General features: G+C 39.5%; 1 protein-coding gene across 1 annotated transcript; it reads left to right on the top strand.

Annotated features, from left to right (window-relative positions):
* The first annotated feature begins 2,650 nt into the window (after positions 1 to 2,650).
* On the top strand, positions 2,651 to 10,382 carry tmem230a (transmembrane protein 230a). Its single transcript, XM_080047293.1, has 4 exons — positions 2,651 to 2,771; positions 5,464 to 5,585; positions 6,493 to 6,615; positions 9,563 to 10,382. The coding sequence occupies exons 2-4, from the start codon at positions 5,481 to 5,483 to the stop codon at positions 9,701 to 9,703; spliced, it is 369 nt and encodes a 122-aa protein (XP_079903419.1). The 5' UTR covers positions 2,651 to 2,771; positions 5,464 to 5,480; the 3' UTR covers positions 9,704 to 10,382.
* Positions 10,383 to 13,015: the final 2,633 nt, after the last annotated feature.

Here is a 13,015-nt window from a genome sequence, read left to right as displayed (position 1 = left end):
TGTTTAACAATTCAACACAAAAACCTTTGAGCCATGCACACTGAAACATCACAACACAAATATTGATTGATTTGAGATTGAGATGTATTCATTTAAAATAGGGACAGGACATATTGATAAAACATTATGTAAATAGACAGTGGCTAATTTACATAGTGTGTCCCTTTTAGTTGGTTGAAGGTTCAAAACAATACATCGGTAAGAAAAATAACAGGAAAAGAGTAATGAACAAACAGACTTCCTCATGGCAAACAAGGATTCGGGCGGACCGAAGGAATTTGGTGTTGAGTGCTAAAGTGCTAAATTGCTTTAAGTGTTAAATTGCTTAAGTGCTAAAAGTGCTTTAAGTGCAAAGGTATTGAAAATTCCAGTGTTGCAGTTTTGTACGTCGCCCTATTGCATTTTGCAATGATGACAACTTGAAGTTGTTCCCAGAGGATGAAGCCCGAGACCTTTGATGACCCCGGCTGTACTTTCCGCTAGCGCCATCAGCGTGTATACATTTTCATTTATCCAATACAATCCAATAAAATCTGCATAACAAGCAAGGTTCCCAGTTGATGAATGGTATATTGACTTTGGTATTGTCCTGCATATTCACACAGCATGACCATGAGGTTGATATGAGTCGCTTAAAGTGATGTGTTTCAACAGTTATTACATTTCTATATCATGCCATTTGATACAGACATTCGTGACCCCCTCCCCCCCATAAATTGCATACGCTTTGTGAATGCAGCCTTTAATATTTCATGTAACTCCATCGTCGGGTTGTAGTTTTCTCTTTGACAAATTGGTTTATGACTGAACCCATAGGACTCATGACATTCCCATCAGCCTGAGCTACTTTCTGTTAAGTGCTAATTATCCCATGTTAGCTTTTTAAGAAATGATAAACCTTACCTGCCAGATATCAGCATGATATCATTATCACTGTGAACATGTCAGCATATGGATAGTTAATATTTAGCTCATATCATCTCTCATAATCTACTTTCTACTCTATTTGTATCTTGACTTCTTATTAGGCTGTTGTTACATCCAAACTTTGTAAATTATTATTTGAATTATTTTTTTCCATATCAAGGGTTTGGGGTATATGCAGAAAATGACTTGAGCTATAAGGTGCTGTGACGTCTGGGAGGTCGTTCAGTTTTTCCTGGTTGGACAAAATGACTTCTAATTGTATCAGGATTACCAGAACAGTGTGAATCCTCTTCCTCTTCCTATCTGATATGGACTCCCACTGATAGTACAGATGCTGCCAGGAGGGGGGTGGCTAATGCTGTATAGAAGATAGTCCGCACAAATGCTGTTAAGATGATAGTCAGACACTGGAGCAATCATTAGTAATATTTTTCCTCGGTATATATATAAAATTATTTGATTGGAACACGCTGCATTTTCCCCAAATCAGATTAGTACATTTTCAGTTCAGCGCTTTCAATTGTAAACGTCCATATCTAACAAAGCTGATTGACTCTCGCTTGGTAACCAGAAGAAACCAATTTCAAATGGAGATTTTTGCTTTGTGGAAATCTATCCCTAAAAGGGGGAAATTAAGCGGAAACACAGTTATGAACTACGCGCTGCACAGTGCATTCAAATATCAGGGCAGGAGCTTACAATAAAATGGTGGCGGTTCCATCCAGTTTCTGTCAGGCTGCAGTGTGTAGGCTATATTATATTTTCCTTCTGAATGAAAAAAAAAGAGAGTTACTTTGGGTTTATTCTTTTGTGGAAAGTAAATGAGCTGTCGCCATAGGAATAATAATATAATATATATATAATAATATAAATCTGGTGGAAAAACTGAATGTGTCTTTAATTTTTTCTGAAAAAGTCAGCACCATGGTATGAGCTTTCATGAAATCCACATCAGCTTAGTTCTAATGATGTGACTGACCGTCAATGGCAGGCAATCCTTTTTGTAGAAAGCTCAAGGATCTTTTTTTGCTGTAATAACAGGGCCATTTACTCTGGGTTGAAACCAAACAGATGCAGAATCAATCAGCAAATAGACTGGAATGGGATTACAGATGGGATGATGAGAAAGATTAAAACAAGAGTTCACAGTAAAAGCAAAATGAAGATGCAAATAAAGCAGAGCACAATGGACATTTAACAACATGGAATAAAGCATTTTAAAGTAGCATTGAAAAACCCCAAGGAGAATGTGTCTTTTGAAGACTGCATGCCTGGAATTTAAAGTGGAGAGTGACAATGCCTGAAGTTACCTTGGTTTTGCCTTACAATAGTCTTACATGAATGAATGTTTGTAAATGGGTTTCTTATTCAAAATTATTCAAATAAATTGTCTATATGATATTTTGAAATTCACCAAATGATGTGAAAAGGATATGGCTGGTTTTCACAACAGTTAGAAGAAGAGAAGCAGTGAAAGACCAAAGTGAGAACAGCGAAGAAAACGTTTTCAGACAATGGACAAAATGAGTTATTGATTAGTGGACATTTAATAGTAAGTGCAGCTGATAGAACATCTTGTCCAGTTCCCTTGTACGTGCATGTGAATTATTCTACTATCACACTAAAAAGACAATAATCGACAACCAGCCAGGGTGCATAATTTGAAAATGAATCTCGAGGACTTCACTTCAACAGGACAGGATGTTGGTACGCATGCGCACTGGTGAAAAACAGGGAAGTCAACAGACTTCTACACATGAAAACAATGTGGATGTGGCAGCGTAGAGGAGCCGTCTGCACATGATAAACAACACTTAAAGGTGTTTATTGTGCCTCGTACGAAGGTAAGAGAGGAACGAGGCGGAGAGACGAGTTTGAAACTGACGCTCACGTTTACGTCAGGTTACGTTAGCTAGCCTTGTATCTGCAGCTTACTAAGCTAATGCTCCAGCTAATTAGGTAGGTAGGAGTGTGTGTTTACGTTACCCAGTGTTTGTTAACATGTTTTTCAGTTTTAACTACTTGTTTGCTGGACAAGGGTCTCGGCTAGATAATGTTATTAATGCACAGAAGCTACTCAAACATTGTTGTTAGTAATTAGCCATATGTAACACATATTTTAGTTAATATAGCCTAAGCGGATGACGTGCACTTATTGGCCCAGAAAACTCGTTTTGTTTACTTACTTTTTATTATTGTATAGCGCACAGCTGTATTTGCTTACTTAATAGGGCATGGCGCAGTTTCAGGCACTAATAATAAAACAAATAAGTATACAACATTAACGCCCCACATTGAGCTCTCAGGCTAATTGAATTAGAATTATAGGCCTGCTGCAACTAAAAAGCCTACATTTCACTCAAAAAAAATTACAGAAATGAACTGAAATGACAACACAAACCAGTACAAGTAGCCTACTAACAGTGCACCTATTCACTCAGTAACCATGCATGACTTCTGTTTTACCCAGGATCTGCACTGAGTGAGGAATCCGAATTTCCCCCACCGCCTGATGAATCTGGAAAACAATTGTTTAAAAAAAAACGTGTCTAAAGTTTTGTCTAAATTTGTTTTGTAAAATGTTTCTCCACTCCGTATTGTATACTTATTAATAACACATTCTAGACATAGGCCTTGTTTAAAAATACGACCATCATTCTTGTAATTGGTGTGCAATTGTTGATTGAGAACTCTTTTTAAGACCATACACTAAACTGTTTTCCTCAGCTAACCTGTACCGAGGCGTACAAAGCTAATGGATGCTGATGCTTCCAAAAAGGTCACAAAAATGATGTCATACAGAGTGCTCTCCGCTGCCCGGCACTATCAACAACTACTTAGAGAATATCTTTAGAAAGTCTGCTGTTCCTCTCTTCAGTATAGAGTTCAGGGAACTTGGATGATCTATGATAAGGAGGACATAAGCTGTCATGGAGGCTTACTGAGGAAATCAATGTCTATCCCATCTGCTCACAGTAGCTTGATTTTAATATGTAAGAAACACAAGACAAAGAGAAAAGATTTGACTTAACCAGTGTCATTAAAACAGTCATTAATACTCCTGTCTCCCTCTCTCTCTCTCTCTGAACACAAACCAGATGAATACTAATACATCTTCCTAGACATTTGTACTGTTAGTTGTGGCTCGAATGCAACGCTGCATTCGTTTTCCTCACATAATATGAGGAGAGCATCTAGAAATGGTCTCGTAGACACTTTTACTACCTTTTTTTTTACTGTTGTTGCTAAATCCACAGTATTCCCTTGCTGCAGTAAGTTCTTGTACCTTTTGAAAAAAAACAACCAAATAAAACACAACCTGGAGCTTTCCCTCATCAAAGACGCTCTTTGGCGCGTTGATGTATGTGACAGCTGACAGCACACAAACCAATGTTCCTATAAGAAAAAAAGCTAGCTTTTAAAAGAAAGCTACTCTGTTTACGGAACAACAGTTATTCATGGGTTTAATCTCCCTTGGGGTGCAGGCTCAACTTCACGCATTCAAAGTGGGGGAAACAATCCTCAACATAAACAGAAGTTAGGCCTGGAAGGGAGATCAGTTCACCTGTGTAGTGCTGTAGTCACATCTCCGGTCCCTCCGGTGCAGATCAATGCTGCAGTGTTTTTCTTGGCTCGACTTGTCTCTCTGTTTGTGTGTGTGGTGGATGACGCATCCAGTCAAGCAGTTATTTATGATGTGTTCAGTGTATCAGTAAATGGCCTTCACTAACGCTGAATGGCTGGTGTGTTACATGGCTACAAGAAATATTAGTTATGATGAAAAGCGCCATCCACTCACAGTCATCATGGCAGGAACGGGGAGCTCTAAATTAATACCAATTTTCTCTCTGCGGCAAACGTATAGGTAATTGACAAATGATTCCTTCACCCTGGATTGTGCTTACAGGGCTGTCTGAAGGATGGTTCGGGGGGAACACATCTTAAGGATTCAAATGCGTCACTTTTTTTAAGTCCCTGAACTTGGCAGGTTGAGTAGAAAGACAGGATCAAACCCTCTTCCTATGTTGTGCTGCAAACGTCTCATTACGCTAATGAACTCTTCACACGGAGACACACTGCGACTTGCCCTTGTTTATACAGGGAAAACGAAAGCTCACTGGCAAAGTTGTGTCAGACGCCGACGAGAAATGTCGGTTTAAGTGTTTGCGTTCCTCGAGGAGAGGCGGCGTTATTGAAATGTGAAGGTGGGATTAGCATGTTCTCCTTGCTAAACTCTGTCTACTCTGCCTTAACTCACACCTCTAAGAAGCTGTCCTGAAGTATTTGGAATACTAGTATTTGCTCATAGCAGGGTTGTTGTGTGGCAATACACAGTAGTCTGCACTATTAATTTGTCCAACATGAGATATTTTGACTCTGACCTAGCATTTATACCGTGCTAGGTAGCTATACACTAACTCGGTTAGTATTTCTTGGGCAGCAAAAGAACCGTATATTGTTAAAGAGTATAGTGGACACAGAAGACTGTGGAGAGACTCTGCCTGCTAACCTCTCTGTGTGTCTCTTTCCATACAGCTCCCATGCTCTAATCAATGAAAGCAGCGAAAGGCAATATGTTGGGTGCTGCAGGAGTGTCCAACAACAAGGTCAAGTATTCACGGCTGGCTGCTGATGAGGACGGTTACATAGACTTACAGGTGGGATACTCATTATTCTTCTCTGTTCACTCCACACAACACTGATTTAATATTGATTATAACTAAGGTATGTCCTATTTAACACAACATTGAGGCAGCACTGCATGTAAAGCCTAGTTCGCCCGACAGATATCTAGCAATGCTAAATATCTAGGCCTATCTGTGTCCAAATCATGTCCTATGAAAAGAGTTGTGTCTGGCAATAAGAGCAGTGATGAGCTACAGCCAATGAGAGTGCAGTGACACAGGATAATGGGGGACACACAATAATACACTATACTATAGTTTCTATAATAAAAGCTGGCATCTACACAAACTGTTCTTTATTTGTAACAGGAACCAATCGCAAACGCTTTCACTCTTTATTAACCTCCGACACTCCTATAGAGCAGACAATTGTTGCTTCCTGCTTCGCCCAATACATCCTTTTCTCCAAATCCATTTATTTTTTTTGTCTTTGGTATTTGCTGCAATTTAGTGCACAAACGTGGCCCTCTTGTTTGTTTTGTGGACATCCACTGGATAGAACGAAAAAGAAAATCTCGCCGCATCTGTCTTTGTACGGCATCATTTAGTCTCTGGTAATTTCCTAGTGTGTCACCTGCTGTCGCGTGTGTTATTCATTACAAAAAGTTGTTCGGGTAGCAGCCAGACTTGTGGAAGATGCCTCCCAGTGAAAGTTAATTGTCATGTGTGACCCCTGTCGTCGATCAAGTCAAGTAGTGTGCAAACAATCAGTGACGCGAGACGCCCGATTACAAGGCGGAATTTTGTTGACAGCAATCCTACGATGATTGAAGTTGTGTAGTGTGTCTGCCTGCCTTAAGCTACACTGTCTGCCAATTATGAACCATACTAATAATGATAACAACACATGTTTGTTGTCTGACAATCCAACACTCTACAGTTCAAGAAGAGCCCGCCGAAGATCCCTTACAAGGCGATCGCGCTGGCAATATTCCTCTTTCTGATTGGCTCCCTACTGATAATCTTCGGGGCTCTTCTCCTGGCAGGGACCATAAAGGTCGAGGTGAGTTTTGCTCTGCTAATATAATAAATGTCTCCTGGAATGGCAAATTACATTAAGGTGTCTCGGGGTTCCAGATTCCAGTCTCGAGTCAATATAGTTGAAACGTGTCCCCAGAGTATAGAGTGAAATTCTGTTTCGTCTTCTACTGCCAAAATAGCTGATTGTCAATCGTGTCACATTCTCTCTTAATGCCTGGGTTCCTTTTAAAAAGGGGGCGGGGGGGCTGTAAAAACCCTGCCAGGCCCTCCTCCCAGAGTGCTAGTCTCTTTAAAATCCATTCGGGACAACAATGTTCCTTTCTGAGCAGACTGCAGAGTGTCCTTCCTGTTTGGAAGATAAAACTCTGTTTATGATGCTCAGACTATGTGTGAAGGAGAGAAGTCTTTGAACTTGCATTGTCTTTATTTTTTTATTTGTCTGAAGGCAGCTTGATTGATCGAGTCCTCGGCTCACCTTGGATGCCTCATCACGCCGAAAGCAGAGTTTGACATTTTTGGGAAACAAGCTACTACTTTTCTTGCTTGAGAGTTGAATGACAGGATTGATGCCACTGATGTCTATGCGCTTAATTAAAAACATTGGCCAGCCAGACAGGTGGCGCAAGACACTTCTAAAGCTCACTAATGAACACATATGATCTTGTTTCACCTGTAACTAATAACCAGGCAGATTTAGTGAACTTTAAGTCAATATCCTGCAATTAGATTTTTGTTTTACATCAGGAATGATCAAAGTGACCAAAGAATAAGTCAAAAGGACAACAGCATTTCACTGCCAGCGTCCAGTCCAATACATTTAAGTTGTTACCAAGAAAGTAGTGCTGTGTGACTCAGCCTCAGCCCTTCTATTGACACACACCTACGGAGCAAAACGCAGCCTCCAAAATGTAATTTCAAAAAGGTAATTAAAACACTCAGGCAGCAGTTAATCAGCTCCTTAAATAGCTGTAATTGAACAGTCGCTCTGACATTTTATGTTCCTTGCTGGCAGTTTTTTCCGCTGCGCTTTTGCTTTCCCTTTCCCTTGCCACAGAGGTTTTTTTTTTCAATATAACTAATGATTCTGATATTTTATACTTCGCAGCGCCAAGATTTTGGTGGATCCCCTGCTGGGGTTTCGTATAGGAGATAACAGAGCCCAGTACACACACATTAGATCCGTCTAATTATCAGTAGGAGGTTAATGCTTATGTTTTCTCGCTCTGCAGATTGTGTTTGCAGAAAGATCTGAGCTGACACCAAGGCCACATCAGAGTATTTCAGCCGTTTACTTTCCAATTATCCCACGCGAGTGAAAACAGCATATCTAATACCACAAAGTACACAATGTTCAAGCAATGGAGGATGCACAAAAAAAAGAAAATATGGAGGAATTTATATTGCCGGCTTCTTTGATGCAGCTGTAGAATGTGTGTGAAGAAAGAGTGTATGTGTGCCTGTGTTAAGGTGTGTGTTTACATGTGTATTGGACAGGGTTTCTAATCTACAGCTACTGTATGTCAAGGTAATCAGAGTCCATTGTGACAGTAGAATATAATTAAGACAAGGTCCACCGACATCTCTTTGTCCTTATTAAAGGTGCACTAGGCAGTTTGAAGGGGAGTTCTTTTTTTTTTTTTTTTTTTTTTTTTTTTTACATTTTAAGATCATGCAGTAAGTTTACAACACATAATTACTCTACATGTAGTTCTCAGTATTGCATAATAATAATTCTATCATCAAAAATCGAAATCTTGAGGCACCTAGAACCAAGCGCAAAACTAGACTATACGTTTTAAACAAAACTGTGGGCCCTACTGCTGTAAACAACATAAGACAGTGTCTTAAGGGTTCCAATTTTCCTGTGACCAAGGTTTGTTTATTCAGTTATGAGAATAAACCTCAGATTTTTTTTTATTTCTCTGACACACACAAAGTGACACCTTTTAATGGACAGTAGATGGCTCAGTTGAAATCACCTGTCGCACTTCAGTCAAGTGTACCTACTTGCATCCGAACAAAGCACGTTTCACATGTCCTTATGTAGTTGTCATAAGGCTGAATTGACCCATTTAAAAACCACCCAACACACATGTCAATAAACACTACACATGTCACGGACAAACATGATGTTCAATGGCTCCGACAACAACAGAATGTCACACTTTGCTGTGACCCATGCTGCAGGAGGGCTCCAGTCACTCAGTGCACAACACTGCCATCTGGTGGCTAAACGAAACACTACACTTGGCATGGATACCGAATGCGTGTGCCTCCTGGTGGTTAGCTCAGTATGCATATGAAGCGGGTGCTGATTTACATGAAACCAGATCTCGGATGGATGAAGTCATCACGTCTCTGTGTGCCTCCTGCACTGCCTTTTCATTCAGAGCATCTTTGTTCCACGCTGGCAGGTTACACAGAGTTTAGTATGTTAAAGCCTGATGAGTGCATTTAGCATTCTGTGATGCTATATGTGTTCCAACATATGATCTGAGTGAGTGAATAGTGGCTCTGACACATATTAAAGGTGCACTATGCAGTTTCAGAGAGGGGGATTTGATAACATTTGCAGAGCCTGCAGTTTGTTTTTAGAACATCTTTACTCTACATGTTAATGTAAGTATTGAATCATTTTATCTTCATAAATCAAAATCTAATTATTGTTGAGGCAGCCGGAACCAAATATAAGACTATACTATGTTTGTAAACCAAACTGTGGGCCCTGCTGCTGTAAATGACAACAGCGAAGCATTTGTATGATAGCTTTGGAACTTAAAACAGTGTTCCAGTAATCACATTTTAACAAGGTAAAATTCAGTTATGATAATATGCCTTTGACAATGTTCACTTCTCTGACCCAGCCAAAGTAACATAGTGCACCTTTTTAAGTAGGCCTGCAAATCCTCTCAGACAAAAAAAAAGTGCTTACAAAACCCATTTTTCTGCTTCTTTGTTCTGTTTCTCAGAATCCCGACCGCACCATTCCGGTCATCATCATAGGCCTACTCATTTTCCTACCCGGATTTTACCACTTGAGAATCGCCTACTACGCCGCAAAGGGTTACCGGGGTTACTCTTACGATGACATCCCAGATTTTGGCGACTGATAATCTCCTCCGTTTCATCCCCACACACTGTGTATCCTGAGACCTGCAGCCTGCTGTTTACTTTGAAGTGTTCTGAATGTATGACTAAAGGATAAGGCTAAGCTTTATCGGCGACCTGCCACGGTGGAGACTTGTGTTTGTCCACAGGTGCACCGTGAACCATGCAGGATTTGAACTGTTTGCTGACTTTTTTGTAAATCTGTTTTTATTATATTATATAAACAGAAGCTTTAACACATCTTAGAGGCTTTATATATTTAACTTTATTGGCTTTAGAAAACGTATTTACTGAGGATGGTTGAGGATTGCCTGCAAAAGTACTGCCGCATGTTGCTGTGGAACAACAACTTAACTACTCATTCAACAAACCCTGGGTGAGTGAAGGAGTTTTGGTGATGACACGAATGCCTTTTAACATACTACTGCTTGAAAGTCGGTGACCTGGATGACTGAAAATCATATGTGTTCTAGGTACAGTTGCACTACTGTTTCTTATCATTAACAAACATGTCATTGTGAACTTAGTCTATTTGATCTCATGAAAAGCTTGGGGGGGTGGGGGGGGGCGGAGTTATATTTCCCCACAAGGATTATATATTTGCAGTGATATCCAAAGAGCGATTACTTTGAGTGCGTTGTATATATTTTGAAATGAAAAATGTATTATTTACCGTAGGAGGTATTGCTGTTTGTGCACTTTCACTTAGTTCTGAATATCAAGAGATAAGGTGTATTTTTTAATAAAGTGAGAAATATGATCTAGACTTTTAGTTTTTTTTTGTTTTGTTACTGTGATTCAGGCTGTTTTCTCTGCAAAAGTCCCTGGAGACATGATAGTGTTTGCAGACTGGAGATGAATTATGAATGAAACCATTTACATAACAAAGAAACTTATTTATGATGTGTACAGATAACAAAAAAAACATGACAAGGGGGTATTGAAAACACTTACCCACAAACAATAAAAGTTATTAATACATAAAAAAACATGTAAAACAGATCCAGAACATTTGGCCTCCCTTAAAATATCATTTGTCTTAAGGTGAGACACCGCAAGCAAAAACCCTGGTCAATATTATGACTTTTCAATATTTTGCATCCATAACACACTTTCTTTCATAAAAGTACAAATGAAAGGTCCACACAATGTACATTTAGGTTTTCATTAGACCGTGTCTGTTTATGTCTTTGTATTTCTCCTAAAGGCTACAAACATCTTTAACGGCCATTATCTCAACACTAATCGTTTTCAATACTCTTAACCAAAAACATTACATAACAACTAAACTCTACATAATCATTCTCAGCACTATTCTGAAGGTTATTTAGGATTATAGGATTTGCTCATATGTTGTTACTTGTCTGATTTATGATACATTTTGTTCTCAAAAACATGCTGCGAAATGCATTTTTAAGACCTGCACATATATTATTTGATTTATAAAATTAAAAAAGGCTGTATCCAAAATCTGTTCTGTAAAAACGTTGGACACTGATAGGTTGTAAAAATGAAATCCAACATTTAGATTTTTGCTTTTTAAAAGGATGCAAATTGCTGCATAACTAGATATTACCAAATGTGCATATTTATTCAATCGTCTGGAAAGCGTGTAGCCTATTACAAAGACACTGTTTCCATGCGTAATGAACTGGCAAAGTTTCATGATATCCATAATCTCAAAAATGTACCACCTGAAGTGTCTTGCCTTAAAGTAAAAGTATGAATCGGCTATACTATATATTTAGTTATTAGTTTGACACATGTTCAACAAGTACCTTTTAATTGTTGACAACATCGGTTGAAGGACCCCCTCTTGTGGTTCCCACTATGTCATCAAGGGGATTGAGGGCAACAACACAAATCTCCCTGCCTGCGCAAACAAACTATTTGATCAAAGCTGCATTAGCTTAAACATTAAAGGGCTTACACAGGCCTGTGGTGGCAGCCTCGGTTTTGTGTGGTTTGAGTGCCTTTTGAACACAGCATGGGATCAACAGCAGCGGTAGCGGTAGTCGCACCCAGAGGAGGGAGGGAGGGGGATGTCGAGAGGTTGGACTCTCAGGAGCGCACCAGAGGAGCGGCACGCACAGAGCGTAGATACCTTACCTGTGCGTAAACGGAAAACACCTGTTGTGGCCGACGGCGACATTTAAAAGAATAGAAGAAAACTCTCATATTTCTGGCAGTTTACAAAAGCCACAGATGAACGAACCTATAGGCCTGCCGCCTGTGTAAAGTTTTCCACACAGTAACCTTACCTGGTCCCACAAAAAGGAGCATAGGCTACTACATGACGCACGAGCTGGACTAAAAAGCACTTTGCGAAGGATGTCTATTTAAAAAAAAAATAAGGACGTAGGCGATCCACAGCGTCTGCCCAGTTACAGAGCTACACCAGGTAAGATAAGGTTAGTAATGTGGGCATAAAATCCAGCAGCAGTTAATGATTTTGAAAAGTGTTTCTCGTTTCCCAGCCCGCTTCGGGAGAAAAAAAAGGATGTTAAATTAATGCTATCGGCTCGTCCTGGGGAGTGCGAAAATGTCTTCCTCCCAATCCTCTGAACTGTGTCATGCATTTAAAACGTCAGTAATGAAGTTTCTATGGGGGGCTTTTGGTTTTAATGAGAAATGTGAAACTGGCGGAAGGTTTTTGTAGTGGGGCTGCCTTTGACTAAAGCAGTACAGGCTATTCACTTGATCACGACCAGTCCTAGCAACCAAATGACAACTATAGGTCTTGGTTAATCATTTATGCTGTTGTTATCTCTATTGTATTTGCATCACTTTGGCATTTATTGTTTTAATTGGGTCATAGCAGTTCGTGTGGCAACCTTTGGAACTCATATATGAGGCCTATTGAAACTAAGGTGAGACACGGTTAGGTTAAGGGATGTCTGGGAAAAGTCGAAACCTTAATCCAAAAAAAAGATGGTTGAGTACTTATTCAGGCCTTTGAAATCATTTAAGATTCCAAACTGCAGTTTCGTGTCATTTCAGAAAAGTATTGATGTATGAAGGCACATTTTAATAGTTCATTCCAACAGTCTTACAAACTGAGCTGATAAGAATTTTATTATTTTCCCTATTCAGTATTGAACAAAGTGGATAGATATATTTTTTTCTCTCACATCTATAACTTACAGCTTCACAATAGTGACATAGACAGCACAATGAATTCTCGTCTCTCTTGAAGCAGTTTTATTTTTTGTTGCATCCAGACCGGAGTCTATATCTTTATTTCACAGATAATGGGAGAAATATCCTCACACCTTCTCCTTTAGACTATAGGCCCATTTAATCATTTTCCTCCA

This window comes from Ammodytes marinus (genome assembly GCF_949987685.1).
Source record: "Ammodytes marinus genome assembly, chromosome: 18".
Lineage (NCBI taxonomy): Eukaryota > Metazoa > Chordata > Actinopteri > Uranoscopiformes > Ammodytidae > Ammodytes > Ammodytes marinus.
Note: the sequence above shows the minus strand (reverse complement) of the source record. Positions and strands in the feature narration are given on the sequence as shown.

Coding starts and splice junctions, on each gene's coding strand:
- tmem230a (XM_080047293.1), top strand. CDS start 5,481: ATGAAAGCAGCGAAAGGCAATATGTTGGGTGCTGCAGGAGTGTCCAAC. Junction 5,586..6,492: donor ACGGTTACATAGACTTACAG/GTGGGATACTCA, acceptor AACACTCTACAG/TTCAAGAAGAGCCCGCCGAA. Junction 6,616..9,562: donor CAGGGACCATAAAGGTCGAG/GTGAGTTTTGCT, acceptor TCTGTTTCTCAG/AATCCCGACCGCACCATTCC.